Source organism: Mirounga leonina, unplaced genomic scaffold (genome assembly GCF_011800145.1).
Source record: "Mirounga leonina isolate KUSES-001 unplaced genomic scaffold, KU_Mleo_1.0 Mir_176, whole genome shotgun sequence".
Lineage (NCBI taxonomy): Eukaryota > Metazoa > Chordata > Mammalia > Carnivora > Phocidae > Mirounga > Mirounga leonina.
Window position 1 is genome coordinate 6,603,561 of NW_023270454.1, and position 15,546 is coordinate 6,619,106.

The window sequence follows — 15,546 nt, forward strand, 5'->3', positions numbered from 1 at the left end:
GCCCCATTCAGTTGGCTAGAACCCCGCCACATTTAGTTGCTGAGTAGGCTGGGACATTGGTGCACTTGTGTGTCCCAGAGAGGAGAACGTGGATTTTGTGAACAGGTAGCAGCCTCTGCAGTGCCACGGAGAGAAAGACTGATCCAATTGCTTACACCCTGGATAAATGTGGAGAGGTGGCCCGGAAACTGAGAAATACCAGTGCACTGGAGGGGGGGGGGCTTCTGCAGGCAATGGGAGTGTGATGGTCTGGAAATGACTTTGTCCAGTGGACAGATGGAGTGTATACGAGTCAGATTTATCCGGTTTGAATGCTGGCTATGTTACTTTCTGGCTTTCAGTTGGGCCCAGTTATTCAATTTAATTATTTAACTTCTTCCAGCCTTAGTCTCTTCATCTGTAAATGGGATGGATGCCCCTGATTTCACAGTATTCAATGGATAATGTATGTCATAATTTTTAGTGAATAGCAGCAGTTTCGTAAGTCATTTTTCTTCTGCTGCTTATTTAAGGCTCTTCAAAGTCACAGACTGAGAGCAATGTTGTTCAAGAAGTTGGGTGAGGTCCGTGGTTGGCTAGAGCAGACCTTACATCAAGGCTACCTGGAGCCAGGTAGGTAGATGTGTAGCAGTCGTGAATGAAGAGGGTCCAGGTAAATGCTGTATAGTAACTGTAACTCAGTCTCAGTGTGGGGGGAACCCACACTGAGTGGAGTGTGGATCACACAAGCAGAGCCCAGGACCCTTCTCCAGGGGCAGCTGCTACCCTCGTCCAGCCACCTGGGAACAGACGTTAGAGTTTCCTGGATCTTCTGATTTCCAGAAGGTGAAAGTGTGGCTTTTTCATGAGAAGTCTCCTCACTCTAAAATGTTGGCCCAATTAAAAATCCATTGAAAACACGGTATGGTGAAACAAAATATGTCTCTGGGCTGATCTGGCCCATAGGCTACCAGTTTGTGACTTTCATATTCTCCATCACTTAAGGCCAGCTATAAGCCTTGGCTTCTGGATCTTTGCTGACCAACGCAACAGCCATAACCACAAGGAGCTATTTATATTAAAATTAATTTAAATGAAATAAATTAAAAATTGAGCCCCCCCCCCATCACACTAAGCATGTTTCGAATGCTCCACAGCCATGGGTGGGGGCGGGGGTAGTGACTATTGTGTTGGACAGAGCAGATATAGAATATTCCCCTCATGGAAGAAAGTTCTTTTACAAGGCACAGCTCCCTGGATGGAAGAGGCATGAAAGGTAGTTATCACGTTACAAGTGCTTCCCTTCCTTAGACATTTGTTATGTTTTGCCTGTCTTGATGAATTTGGTGTTGTCACACAGCCAAGATGGTGATCAGAAGAAAGACTCGCAGAGTTTCATGTTGTCTCACACACAAGTGTAAGACCCATCTCTGGGCTGTAACTTTGGTGAGTTATGGAGACTTGACTGTGTCGGATGGATGGAGAATCCTCCACTCCCAGCTTGGCTCTCTCCACTGCACTCTGAATGTACAAGATGAGATACACGCCCTGTGTGAGGAGAAGGTGTTACATCCTAACACCTTTCAGGCAGGACGCTTGGTTCCTCCAGTGGGAAGGGACTGTGATCTGTCCTAGGTCCTCCTAAGTTGGAACAGATATGCAAGGAAGGTGACTGTTTGGCAGAGATAGGGACTGGTGCTTTAGTCAGGCAAGTACAGTCCATCAAACAGTTCAGTTCTCTTGCATCCTATTTTAGGCAAAATGGGTAGCAGTGGCAGTGGTTGGTGGGGGGGTGAGGGGATCTCCAAGGTGCAAAGGCCAGTGGTCCGTCAGTTAAGTAGAGCCCTGGGATGGGGTCCAAGAATAGGTCACTCTGAGAAGTACTAGCTGGTAGGCAGGCAACAGCCTTTCTGTGGGAGATCTGCCATTCTGTGGGAGGTCCGCCATTTCTTTGGTGGTCCTCCATGCATATCAGATCCCAGTTCCTGGAATCCACCAGGCTGGGGTCCAGGGCTAGACTTCCATCCTCAAAAGGGAAACTAGCAAGAGCCAGGCAGGACCCAGGCCATAGGGGTTGATGGCACCTGGGAGGGGCTGGGCCCCAACTCCCAACTTCCAGGAACTCCCTCCTTCAAAGGGTCCATGCAGGAGAAGGGGGGGCAGTGGAGAGAGTGGAACAAGAGCTCACTGTTAGCTGCAAAATCCTGAATCCCCTCTCAGAGAAAAATACCTAATATCCAACCCTGACTGTGGCACCTTGCAACACTTGCATCCCATTTGGACTTGTCTGGAAACTGAAGAATGTGGTCAACAATGTGATGGGCATTCATAGGACTGGGGACAGGTATGGATGTTTACAATGCCTTTGAGGCAAACCTCATAAATCTGACAGGGAAGGGAAAGGAGAAAAAAATGAGGAGACAAGGAAAAGAAAAGAAGCCCTCCACATTTGACCAAAGGTCTTTTTTGTCCTCTTGTTATCTGCAGGACATTTGAGGCAAGAGAATAATAACCACACAGAGAAAACTAATGCCTAGAGGGTGGTTTTAAGATGATGCAAAGGCCAGCAAAGATTTTTGTTCAGTTCTGTCTTGGTGGCTTCGGCAATAAGAGCATGAAGCCATTTGGGTCACTCTATTCCTCATGCTTTGATGAGAACCACAGCCTGGAACCTTCCAAATGACACTGTCTCTCTTGGGAATGTGTTTGCTGGTTGGTGTGGGCAGACACAATGGCCATAGGAGAGCTACTTCAGGTTTGCATGTTAAATGGGCCTGGAGGAAACTGTCAGGAGATGGAGAACCAGGCATTTGGTTAGGTTGCCATCCTAGGAAGGTGATGGGAGGATGGGTTGGACCATGGTCCACTGGCCTGCTCATTGCTGTCATCCTGGGCACCAAACTAACTTTCACAAGCAAGTGGGAGAAACTTCCAGATTGTCCCAGTAAGAACTGCTGTTGAGCATTAACCTCAGTGGGCTGAAATAGTGACGCAAGCAAGCTGCATTTTGGCCAACTGGCTGTGGCTATCCGTGGGCTGAGGGGCTGGCTTAAGCCAGGAATGGCCACGTATCCTGATATTGCATGCTGTGTTTTTTATTATGATGTTGCATCCTTGCTAGTCAAAATTACAATGGCCTTGATGTATTCTTCCCCTCTTCTTCTCCACCATCTGACTTGGAGGCTGTCATGTGAGTGCCCAGACCTGGCCACCCCAGCAGAGGAGGACTCAGGAAAGGATCGGTGTGGAGCTCAGCTCTGGCCTTGACCCCAAAGAGGGCTGAAAGAGAAGGTCTCAAACCACTGGCTCTCCAGGGGTCACACTGGAAACTGCTTCTGGCACCCTGCTAGGAATCTTTATAGGGCCCAGTGGTGCACAACAGAAAGAGTGGTCAGATCTCTCTGGGGGCTCAGGAGTGCTGCATAGAGGAGGTGATGGTGTGAGTGGCCAGAGAGGGGTGCGGTGCTGGGAGAGGTGGAAATATGTGTACAGACACAGACTACAAACAGCCTGACACATCTAGGGAAGATGAAGAGCTTGACGTGGCTGGAGCATGGGGGGTGGAACAGGGATGCCGACAGCGCCCAAGAAGGCACGAGAAGTAGGCAGAAGCCAGACTATGCGAAAAGCCTGGACCCAGTACTGAGGACTTTGGACTTTGTCACACGGGTATCGTGGAGCTGTGGAAGCATTTTAAGCGGGAGAGTAACAAGGTCAGATTTGCACTGTGGGGCAAGTACTAATTCAGGACCGCATAAGATCCAGAAGCAGTGGGGCCCTTAATTCAGCACAGGAAAGATGGTGACACCCCAATGAGACAGTGGCCCTTAGTCTCTTGGGCCCCCAGGATTACTTTCTTCCTGTGTCAGCCAATCACCTTAAAGCGGCCATTTTACTAGTTGAACATCATTCCTCAATTCCTGAGGCACTTCACCTCCTCCCCTGGTTTGACTGCATGCCTACACGAAGTCAGTGTGGCCCATACCTATAGAATCCGGTTTAAAAGCCCACATATGTGGTGGGCAGTCTACTCCAGTTGGTGTAGCTTTCAGTCACCTCCTTATCTGCTTGTGTCCTATCGGGTCCTGTTCTGCTTCTCGAGGGAGGCCAGGCATGCTCAGAAGTTGGGGGTGCTCAGTCTTTGGTGGGTGACATTGTGGGGGCCCAGGCCCGTGGCAGAGGGGCACAGCTTCTCTGGGGCAGTGGGAGCACCATGTGTCCTCAGCCCATGGCCTCGCCACGCACAAGGCCTTGCAACCCACGGAGGGGCTGTGCGTGAGGAGCTTGTGAGCTTACCTCCCGATTACCCTTTGGTCTTCTTGGGCTGGTACACTGTGGATAATAAACTCTAACTCGGAGACAAATGGCAGGTGGGCAGGGGAGAGGGGAGTGAGGAAGGGGGGCAGGAAGCCTAATCTGATGAAGGGAAAATTCAGCAATTCTTTACATCTTTACAGTATCCAAATGGACTACTTCCAAAAATCCATAGACCAAGCTAATAAATCGCCCCCCAAAGAGGTCTCTAGGGAACCTGTTTGGACGAATGGGCTAGAAGCACAGAATGTTTTTAATTAAGTGGGTAGTTCTCAATATTTGAACACGACTTGATTCTTCTAAGAGAGTGAAGCTCCTGACATATTTGGACTCTCTGGACACACAGTTCACATGTTTCCTGAGCCCTCTGTAGAAATGACATAGCTTCTGAACCAGGGAGGGCCCACATGGACGAGCAACTGCTTTATTTCCTAACTGTGTTGGAGCCCGAGCCCTAAGCGTGGGCTTGGGAAAGGGAATCCACCTGCAGGTACCACGGGCGGACCTGCATCTGGAGTCATGCTTGGTGAAGGCCAGGCCCGTGCACCTGAAGGCCAGGTCCCAGTGGGAGAGAAATCTGCATTCACTGCCATGGGGGTGGGGTGGGGGTGGGGGGAGCCACAAGCCTAGGTGACCCAATCCGGTCAGGTGAATTCTTGCCCTCTGGCATTTTAAACACTCGGGTGAATGAGGACTGGCGGGGTGGCAGGTGCACGTCAGAGAGGCAGAGGTGGAAGGCGAGGCCTGGGTCGCCTAGGCTGGAGGGCCAGCAAGCTGGGGCAGGGCAGTGGGAGGCAATCTGCACTGGGTTGCCAGAGAGGCTCTGCTGTTGGGCTGCTCCCCCAGCTCGTGTTTATGGGGTGCTGTGAGCTCTTTGCTGGGTGGGGTGGAGAACAAGGTGGCTTAGGGAGGCTGCAGTTGTCAGGTAGAGACTAAAAAATACAGATGGAAACAAATACACAAAGTACTTCCGCCTGGGATCCCTGCTGTTGAGGGGCTGCTGAGATAGGGAAGGTAGCGAATATGTGGGCGGACTTCAGATAGGGGGTCAGGGCGAGTGTCCCAGAAGAGGGCACTGAAGGGTGAGAAGGAGCCGTCCCTGCAGTGGATGGAAGAGGAGGGGACAGTAGCAGCTACAGGAAATCCGGGTGCTGAGGAGGGGAGGCGGGGAGGGCAGGATGAGGCCGGGAAAGAAGGAGGGCAGGATGAGGCTGGGAAAGGATGTCCAAACCAAAACAGTTTGGACAGTTCGCATTTTCTTTAGGCAAGCCGCCCGCCAATCAGGGTCTTGCCCTTTTAGCTCCGGGGTAGCATTGTAAGGGTTCAGTGCTCCTTTAAAAGTTGGTGTTCATCTATTATGTTTCCAATGAGAGGAGAGCTGACCACTGACAGAATCTGAATCTTGCTGGATGATGAAGAAAGAGAGATGGAGAATTAATTTTGGGACGAGGGGCAGTGCCGATGGAATGTACTAAGTCCTTGGAGCTTCGAGTGGTGGCAGCCGGGGGAGTGGGACAGGGGGTAAAGAAAGAGACAGCAGGCCACCCACACCCACTTCTTTCACAAGGTGGGTCCTGGTTTCTGCTATTACTTTATCGTTTAAAGAACTAGCGCCTTGGGTTGTGGGGTCACACAGATCCGGATTCGAGTCCTGTGCTCACTCTTGCACGCACCTGGGCCTGGAACAAGAGGTTTCTTTGAGCTGTATTCTCCTAGCTATACAATAGGGATGTGAAGATTTCCCTAGTAAGATTTTTGGGGAGGATGAAATAACATGTATTTAAAGCACTCTGCTTCACGTAGACTACAGTAGGTGCTCAATAAATATTAGTTGCCTCCTGCTGACTACATGAGTGTTTTACTAGAAGGCAATCAAGTGGAAGGATAGTGGGAATATTTACTACTCTTTCATAAGATGTTTCCATGGGGTACAGAGCAGGGCCACTGATATGTATTTTGGGGAGTGGAAAAGTCCTGGGTAGGCCTGAGACCTGAGTGCTCGTCCATGTTCTCCCAGCTTCCTCTTCTGTAAAAAGCAGGGTGTAGTGGGCTACTAGCTGGAGGTAAACTGGTTAAAAAACATCCCTGGGCCTTATCACTGGAGATTCTAAACAAGAAGTCTGGCGGGTCCAGCTGATTCCAATGCAGAGGCAAAATCACTCCAGGAACCCTGGGACCAGGCGCTTTCCTAGTTCTGAGTGGAGGACAGAGGGGACCAAAACTGCACTCTCCTCATTCAGCACCAGAGGGCGGGCCTGAGGCATGACGGCCAAAGCAAGCTGCTGTCTCCAGCCCTGGGCGGAAAAGACCCCAGAGAAAATCTAGAGTTACACAGAGGATGATGTGCAAGGTAGGTAAGGAAGGAGTGATAAGAGGAGAAAGCCAAAGGCTACTAGATTCTGAAGTGTATGTTTTCCTCTGTGTCCCAATGTCTGACGGGACGGGGACAGATGAGCCTCTTGTCTTCACCCAGTAAGGACTTTAGTCGGGATGCTCTCATAGCGCCTACTGAGCTGACCAGTACTCTTTTCTGCAAAAGCGGCATCTGGCTCAGAGGGCCAGTCACTCCCACCCTCATGGGTCACCGCTCCCCAACCCTGGGTAAAGGATGCACCCCGTGGAAAGGCTTGGACGGGCTAGCCCTTGGCTGTCCCTCTGCAGGCTGCCCCTTCAGGGTTATGCACCCAAACAAAACGACTGTTATGGCCGGATTCCATCTGCGGGGAAGAAGGCATCATTTCCAGCTCAAGTGTCCTCGTCAGTGCCCTTAGTTTTTGGCAAGGAAGAATTCCAGCACCTTCTCTTTACCACTGCATTAACTGTAACCTCCTCTGCAGACTGCATTTAAAGCCGTAGCCCCTGGCGGCAGTCCTGCCGTGATGGGGGAACTTCGGGTGTTCTCTTCTTTGCCCCTTCTGGGCTCTGTTCTTCTGATCAAAATGTCTGTTTTGGGGTTTCCCTCCTCTGTGACATCCTGAATGTTGCACTTCCACAGAGAGAGGCCTAGGGGGTCCGTGGAAGCAGAACTGGCAACTGCAGCTTCCCAAAGGGGGAAGCTGAAACCAAGAGCAGTGGTGGGCCTGGTCCGAGACGGGTCGCGGAGTGAGCCGGCTGCTGAGGAACTGAAAGCAGCCCAGTCACCCTGCAGTGTCCCCGGTGACAGCACTTTGTCTCCCCACCCCCAGTGCCCGGCGAGCTGTATGACTTGAACATCTTAAAAATCCTGACTGGATGTCATCCCTCTTGAGCAGCCCCTTCCCCCCCCCCACCCCAGGCCCTGTAAAGGGTGAGACATGAGGAAGCGTTTGGAAAGAGTTCCTAGTCTTTGCGAGCTCCAACTTTCAATGGAAGGAAAGTCCTGCTCGCGTCGTCATGGTAGAGGTGAGGATGGTATGGTGTAGGTGGTAGAACGTGATAAAGGGTAACATGCAGGCATGTAGAAAGAATACTGGAAGGGTGAAGAAGAGAACGGTTTAAGAAACTTGAGCTCAGGGGCACCCGGGTGGCTCAGTCGGTGAAGCGTCTGCCTTCGGCTCAGGTCATGTCCCAGGGTCCTGGGATTGAGTCCCGCATTGGGCTCCCTGCTCAGCAAGGAGCTTGCTTCTCCCTCTGCCTGCTGCCCCCCCTGCTTGTACTCTCGTGATCTCTGTACCTCTCTCTCTTGCTCTCTCTCTCTGGTAAATAAATAAATAAAATATTTTTAAAAAGAAAAGAAAAAAAAGGAAACTAGCGCTCAGGAAAAAATGACCTGAGATGCCTTGTAGGACTCTAGAGCTCTGAACTGGATGCTCTCTCCCTGGATTTTATCAGGCGTGGTGGTATGTGGCAGCTTTGTTTAGGGGATGCTTAGCTTAAAATCCAGGCAGCTACGCCCACACAAGGAATAATGAGCTGCATTATAACAAGGTTCTCTTGCAGTTTCCGGGACTTGGAGGAGAGAAGGAAGACCCAGCAAGCAAAGCGACAGTGCTAAGAGAAAGGCTGAGCTGAGGATTTTGTTGACATTAAAACTCACTGTGGCAGTGACATGGAAGAAACGTGGAAATTCTCTTGGAAAAGCAATGACAGCATTTAGTTATATACCAAACCTTGAGGGCCCCTGCTACAGGTCAGGCAGTGTACTGGTCACTGGAAAAAGAAATGCCCAGCTCTTGGCTTTTAGGAGTCATGCTCTGACGGAAGAAAAGGACAAATAATTACAATACGGAAGGACGTGTGTTCCAGTGGTGGTGAATACAGGAGGTTGTGCTTAATGTTTTCGGAGGCAGTAGGGAGGCAGACGGCACCGAGGAGGTGACCTTTAAGCTCACTTTTAGAGGAAGGGTTGAGGGAAAACGGAAGGAGATGAAGGAAACATGGGGCAGGGCACGGATTGGAAAAGCCGCACGGCCTCGAGGGGCAGCGTGTGTGCTGGCCCATGTGTGCATGCACCCCCTGAGCCTGGGGATGGAGACATGGGTGTCAAGGGACGGGAGGTGAAGTTGCAGAGGAGGCTGTGGGCAGAGACTGATAGAGATCCTGGGTACAACGCTCTTTTTTCATGTTTGATACACATTTAATTTTTAAAAAGATTTTATTTATTTATTTATTTATTTGAGAGAGAGATCATGAGCGGGGGGGGGGGGGGGGGAGTCTAGATGGAGAAGCCGATGTGAGCCTGGATCCCAGGACCCTGGGATCACGACCTGAGCTGAAGGTAGATGCTTAGCAGACTGAGCCACCCAGGCGCCCTGATGTGCATTTAATTTTTTAAAAGTTTAGAAAAATCATGCCCGAGAATAGGCTAAAATATTTGGTTCAGGGATAATGATGTGTAACTTTACAGGAATTTTCGTTGAGTGTTTATCTAAAGACAATGTGAAAAAACAGTGTATATTAACAAGCCTATCAGTGCAGTGTGGGTGGAAAATTCTTCCCCACCCTCTTTACTTTTCTGCAGTGCATTGAGCAGTATGGTAAGAAATGCGGATTGCAGACAGTTCCTTGGCCAATTAAAACTATTTGGTATCTTCTTTGTGCCAAATACTCTTAGGCTGTAGTCGGAACAGACAAATCAATTTAAACTTAACTCTTTGGATATGTATGAGTGGAAATGTCAGTTATCATGGACTAAGAACCTCATATGGAAGGCTATAGAAATAAGGCTGATACAAATAAGACTGACGTACAAGTTTTTTTTACAGGGGTGTCTGGGTGGCTCAGTCGGTTGAGCGTCCAACTCTTGGTTTCAGCTCAGGTCATGGTCTCAGGGTTCTGGGATGGAACCCTGTGTGGGGCTCTCTGCTCGACAGGGAGTCCGCTTGGGATTCTCTCTCTCCCTCTTCCCCTGCCCCTCCCCCTACTCTCCCTCTCTCAAATAAATAATAATTTTTTTTTAAAGCTTTTATTACAAAGCAAAGTACTCACTGGCAAAGTAGTAAATAACAAGATAAATCTGTTAAGATCAAACAGTTCAGGAGCAGGAAAACTTAACAAGAATATTTAACAATTTAATTAGAAGTCATTCTGTTTTAAATTAATTTGAATCTCATTATTTGTGTGCTTGCCTAGTGGTATTTTACTCATGATTTTTTTTTTTAAAGATTTTTTTTATTTATTTGAGAGAGAGAGTCAGAGAGAGAGAGAGAGCACAAGAGGGAGGAGTGGGAGAGGGAGAAGCAGACTCCCTGCTGAGCAGGGAGCCTGATGCGGGACTCAATCCCGGGACTCCAGATCATGACCTGAGCCGAAGGCAGTCGCTTAACCAACTGAGCCACCCAGGCGCCCTTTACTCATGATTTAATAGAACACTTACCCCCAGCCCTTTTGGAACCTACAGTTGGCTTTCACTTGTAGCAGGGCACATTTTAGCTTTCTCAGACTTGTGACTTTAACCCTTACAGCTTGACACCAATACCTGCTGACATCAAGTCACTTTGCTCTTAGCACATCACGTAGTTCGAGGGGGGAGTGCTTCCACTTTGTTTTCAAGATGCACAGCTAATTGGAACTTGAATGAGTTAACCAGCTATGAGTTTTGCTGCATGCCCCCACAGCTCTTTTCTGGAACTTTAGAATTTACCAGAATAGGAGTGAAAGAGTACAATCTTATACAATCTTACACCTTCTGGACAGACAGGTAACCATCCAAAGTGGCCGGATGCAGAAAGACATTGGAACGTGGCCCACAGTAGCCCCAGGATTATTTTGTATTTATCTGGTTAATCTTTGCTGAGCAGGTATGAGCCAATTAAATAGACTCTTATTTTTTTCCCATGGCTGCCTGATGGCCTAGATTATGGAAGGATTCTATCAATCGTTTGATCTCAAGCAGAGAAACCCAAAGCCATGGGCCTCCCTAGATGTTTTAGTCATTGCACCTGCCTGGGCGACATCTCCAAAGAGACCCCTCGTAGATTGCTCGGGATCAAGCGGACTGGCTTATTTCTCCTATTCTGAAGTACAAGCGCCAGTATACGATTTGGACCAGCAAAGCGGAGGGGTTCCAAGCGTGTTCAACTGGTAGCGCCGAGAAGACAGGCTTTGAACGCCGTTTGAATTGTAACTGGTATCTCTGAGTGGGGAGTGAAGAGTGGCCTGCGTTTTTAACTCTGATTCCGGAGGTTTTCTCCATGACTTAGTTTCCCCTTCTTTCATTCCTCCAGCCTCCCCACAGTTCATCTCCGCTTTGTGCCCCATTGTGTGACGTGGAGGCCCGTCGACAGCACTGTAATGCCAAGCTTTTCCTTGACAGATCTGCAGGCACCGGTGAAATGCACCCTCTATTCCCCCAAATGGGTCTGGGTGGGCGTGGCCGCTCAAGAGAGCTGGGCCCTACACTGGGCCTCAACGGGCGGCCCGCGGGCACCAAAGGGCTTTCCGGGCCAGGCTTCCCATCTCTCTCCCAGCTCCAGCAGCCGACCACAGGCTTCCCGCGGCCTCCCTTCCCTGCTCGCAGTACTAAGGGCTATGGGGTCTGCTGCCGGCCGCCAGGCCACGGAGGCCTGCGGCCCGGCGCCTGCCCTCAGGCTGGCTTTCCTCCCGCAGCTCGCCTCGCCTCGCCTCGCCGCCAGCGCCCCAGGGAGCCCGACCGCGCGCCCGACGCCCCCGCGCCGCCCGGCTCGCAGGCCGGCGTCTAGGCGCCCCTCGCGGGGGCTGGGCGACGGACGGGCGTGGCCGGCGCCGCGAGCCCTGCCCGCTCCCCGCTCCCCTTCCCTCCGCTCGCTGCCATTTGAATTCCCCCGTCGACTCCTGGGCGGAGGCCGAGCGAGCCTTCGCGAAGGGCGAGGGCGGCGGGAGGAGGGCCCGGGCGCCCCTCCCGGGCGGCGCGGCGCCGGCCGGCGGCGCAGTCGCGCGCTCGCCGCCAGCAAAGCCATTGGCTCGGCGCAGTCACCCCACGCGGGGCTGCAGCGGCGGCCTCCGCGGATTGGCGCGCGGGCGGGCATCCAGCGGGGCGCGCGCGAGCGGGTGCGTGCCGCACGGGCTGCAGCGAAGCCCGCCGTCGCCGGGCTGGGTTCCCCCGGCCCGTAATGACCACCCTTCCATTGTCCTTGAGTTGCTGATGCTGGTTTTGGGGCGGCTGCCAGCCACAGTCCCTAAGGCTCCGGCCTAAAGAAAGGGCGCGAAAGGCGCGCTCCCCGCTCGGGCGCACGCACCGACCGCCGCCCTCGGCGGCACACTGCAGCATTTCGCGCTCTCGCGCCGCTCCCCTCCCCGCCTGCACTCGTTTGCATATCCCACGATTATGGCCAATCAGGGCTCGTCTCTCTCGAAGCGGATGGCTTTTGCCTGAGAGGAAAGGGAGTGGCTGGCGGCGCATGCGCCGCGGTGGCCGACTTGAACCGAGGCTTTTATTGCTGTAGTTTATTTCCACCCCTTCCCTCCTGTTCTCTCTCTCTCTCTCTTTCTTTTTTTTCCGCCCTAGCTAGGGCTGTGTTGGAGCAGAGGAAGAAAGAAAGATAGAGAATTGCATTTATCCCTTACGTTCCTGAAATCTGCTATCAGCAAGACCAGCTAAGCGGTTGCAGTTTTTTCAATCCTGCAAAAAATACCATCTCTTTCCTGGCAATTTTTGCTTTAAAGCTGTCCTCTTGAAATTATTTTTTTTCCCCAGGAGAGAGATGTCTTATCAGGGGAAGAAAAATATTCCACGCATCACGGTGAGTTTGGTACTTGGGAAATCTGCGGTCGGCCAGCAACCTTTTGTGGCAAAGAACATCTAAGGAATTTTTTAAAAGGAGGGGGAGGAAGAGGAGCACAACTTTTCTTTTTTCTTTAATCTTTTTCATGTTGCTAAAGAAGGCGATCGGGGTGGTGGGAGACGCAATCATATAGAATTGTAAGCTACATAATTTGTGAGGCATTAAAATAGGAGCGTAAGTGCATTAAAGGACGTCTTAGATAGCGCGCCAGATCCGCTGTATCCTTTTATTGTCAGTGCGAGATGCTGCAGTGCTGGCCTGCGGGGTGTAAGCAAATGGATGCCAGATTGAATATGCATGGTTGAAGCTCGGATATTGTTCTCCGGGCTGCGTGCTGTGAGGCTGGACTCCAGGAGCTGGATGGGGGAGATGGAGAAATGGATTCTCCCTGTGCCTCCCGCCCCCACCATAAAGGCTTTCTGGAGCCTTCCTCTGGCTTCTTAGAAAAAGGAGCGGGTTTCAGCCCGGAGGCGTAATGACAGCAGAGGGATGCTGGAAAGGGCAGGGAGTACCGGGATGATGTGGAAACGGGAAGGGAAAACAGGGACGCGGTGATGAGCAGAGGAGGGTGGGGGGCCAGGCGTGGGCTTTTTGTTGATCAGGGGCTGGTTTTCGGTGGCCCTCTCGGCTTCCTCGCCCTCGGTTTGGGGCCGGAACCCTGGCAGGGCTCTGAGCTCGCTTTCCTGTGTCTTTCTGCCCCTTCTGCAGCCAAGGAGGAGCCTGTGTTGGCGCATACAAAGCGGGCTGGGAGGGTGGGCGTTGGGGACAGCGCCGAACCGGGCTCGCGGAGGTAATGGCGCTGCGCGAGGCGCGGAGCAGATGGCCCGGCCCGGCCTCGGCCAGACAATGATCGCAGCGGCGGGAGGTGTCGGCGCAGTTCTGGGGCCTGGGGTTGTTGGTTTGTAAATCACGAGAAAAAAACATCCAAGCGATGGATTTGCGCTGCTTTAGCGCTGAACCACAGGTTCTTGCCTTCACCGCTCTCCTGCCCCCACCCTCTCCCCATCTTTTCCTGGAAAAAAATCGCACCAGCCCTAGTTCTCTACATCCCCGAATAAAATCCCGGGGAGGGAGGAACGCGAGGGAAATTCATTGTTATATAATGATGTGCAATTGGAATTGGCCAGTTGATTGCTGGGTAGAACCCAGGGCTGAGGCAGAGACCGAAAGAATCCTGGTAAACTCAAGATGTGTTTAGGGCTGGATTTGAGGGCGCGCTTTCGCTCTGGTTTCCTCCTTAGCCACGGACACCCCGGCTTTCTCTGGATGCACAAGGGCACACCCATCCGCAGGAGAGAGACGTGGAAACAAATGCAGAGGGGAGGGGGCGTGTGCTCGGGAGGACTTTATGGGATGAGCCAGGCTGTGCTACGGCGACGGTGGGTACTAGCTTTTTCTTGAAGGCCGAAGACCCAAGATCCGAAAGGGCCGGGCTGAGGGGCACCGACCCTACGTTACGTGTTCCCGGCTCCGGAGGAGGGAGTCTGGGGAGTAGGGGTGGGGAGCAGATGTGCTGCAACCTCAAATAATTTGTTGTCTTCGTGAATGGAAAAGGCAGTTTCATTTTGACAGTGTGGGGAGAAAAAAATTTAAAAAGCAAACAATCAAGACTTTTTTTTTCCTTTAAAGAGCGCCCCCTCTACGCTTAAAAATCTGATTGCATTATTTTAGGACCTATATAGCGTGGTTTCCCTCCTTCCATCATCATGGCCAGCATCTTATGTAAGAAGCCTTCTGGAAGGCACTAGAGTGGACGGGGCTGTGATGTCTCTTTTTTTCTTAGCATGATGTTGGCTCGGGGATTCGCAGTGATGGCTGGGACAGGTACCGCAGTGACTAAGGGAGCTGGTAATGAAGGGCAGGGCTTCTCCTTCCCTTCTAGGTGAGATTTATCCTGTTAGAGCTGGAGACTTGGGGAAAGGGGGAAAGATCATTATAGACGGAGAAAAGGACACTGGAGCAGGTGACCTTGAGCCCCTCAGCCTCTGTTTGTTTATGTGTCATAGGAATAAGAATCTGGCCCCACCCACCTCACAGATGTGTTTTCGAGGCTTTGGTGACTTAGGGTACATGACAGGATTTTGTAAAGGTCTTTACATTTACCTTATACAAGTCCAGGAATTACTGTTGGCTCTTTATTCTCATTTGACTTTCCAAAGTCTGTAGCAGAATGAAGGACCCTACGGTGTACAAAATTAAAATGATCTTACTGTTTTTCATAATGTTAGAGAAACAATAAATACTTTCTGTACCCGGCTGTGTGTGCATTTATGTGTAAAAGTATCTTTTTTTCCCCTAGGTGTCTAGCAGCTTATTTATTTATTTATACCTCCCACCCCCTATATTTTTTAAAGATCTCTATAATTTTCTTTTCTTTTGGTGGGTACTAACTATAAAAGAGCACTTAGTAAGAATACTGGTTTGTAACTGAATTAAGTTCACCATTGTCAAAGTGAATGTCATCCTCTGAAGTGTTTTGTATATTAAAAGAGCAGTCTGTGGTTCAACTTGTAACCCAGTCTGGAAGAATACAGGTGCATCCACTGAACCCAGGCTGTTAATATCACATTCCATCAACAGCAGTTGGGATAGAGATGAGTCATCATGTAACATTTCTATTGCATTTCTGGCCCTCATGTGCTGCTTGTCATAGATCTGTGTTTTTTGCCAATTAAAATACAAGTGCATCAATAATGTAGATTTTGGAACTTGCCTTTTCATCTACTTGATCACAAAACTCTTAGCTTTTTCTTAACAGCTTGGTATTTAAAGTGGTGTATATTTGAAGTATATCCCCCCCTTGTTACAATCTCTGATTTACCTCAAAGGTAAAAAGCAAATATAAAGAACATACTGAAATGAAACTTTGCAATGGTTGAACCAAGTGTGTTTGTATAGAGTATCCCATGACAACAAACTTGGTTAATTTTTCCCCGACACCAACCTTGCCAAGAATTGACTTCCCTACATGTGGGTGTATTTTTTTTTTTAGAATGACGTTTAGCCTAAAGCCATTTAAAAAATATTGTCTTCTTTATCTGAAATGTTTTCACTGCTCTTTAAAGGGAGATTG

The 15,546-nt window shown here is 50.5% G+C and overlaps 1 protein-coding gene across 1 annotated transcript in view; it reads left to right on the top strand.

Annotated features, from left to right (window-relative positions):
* The first annotated feature begins 12,111 nt into the window (after window positions 1-12,111).
* LOC118022107 (dihydropyrimidinase-related protein 2) overlaps window positions 12,112-15,546 on the top strand; it is a 69,511-nt gene continuing 66,076 nt past the window's right edge. The window contains exon 1 of the mRNA XM_035022598.1: window positions 12,112-12,431. Coding sequence (XP_034878489.1) covers window positions 12,393-12,431 — 39 coding nt within the window. The 5' untranslated portion in view covers window positions 12,112-12,392. The remainder of the gene's footprint in view (window positions 12,432-15,546) is intronic.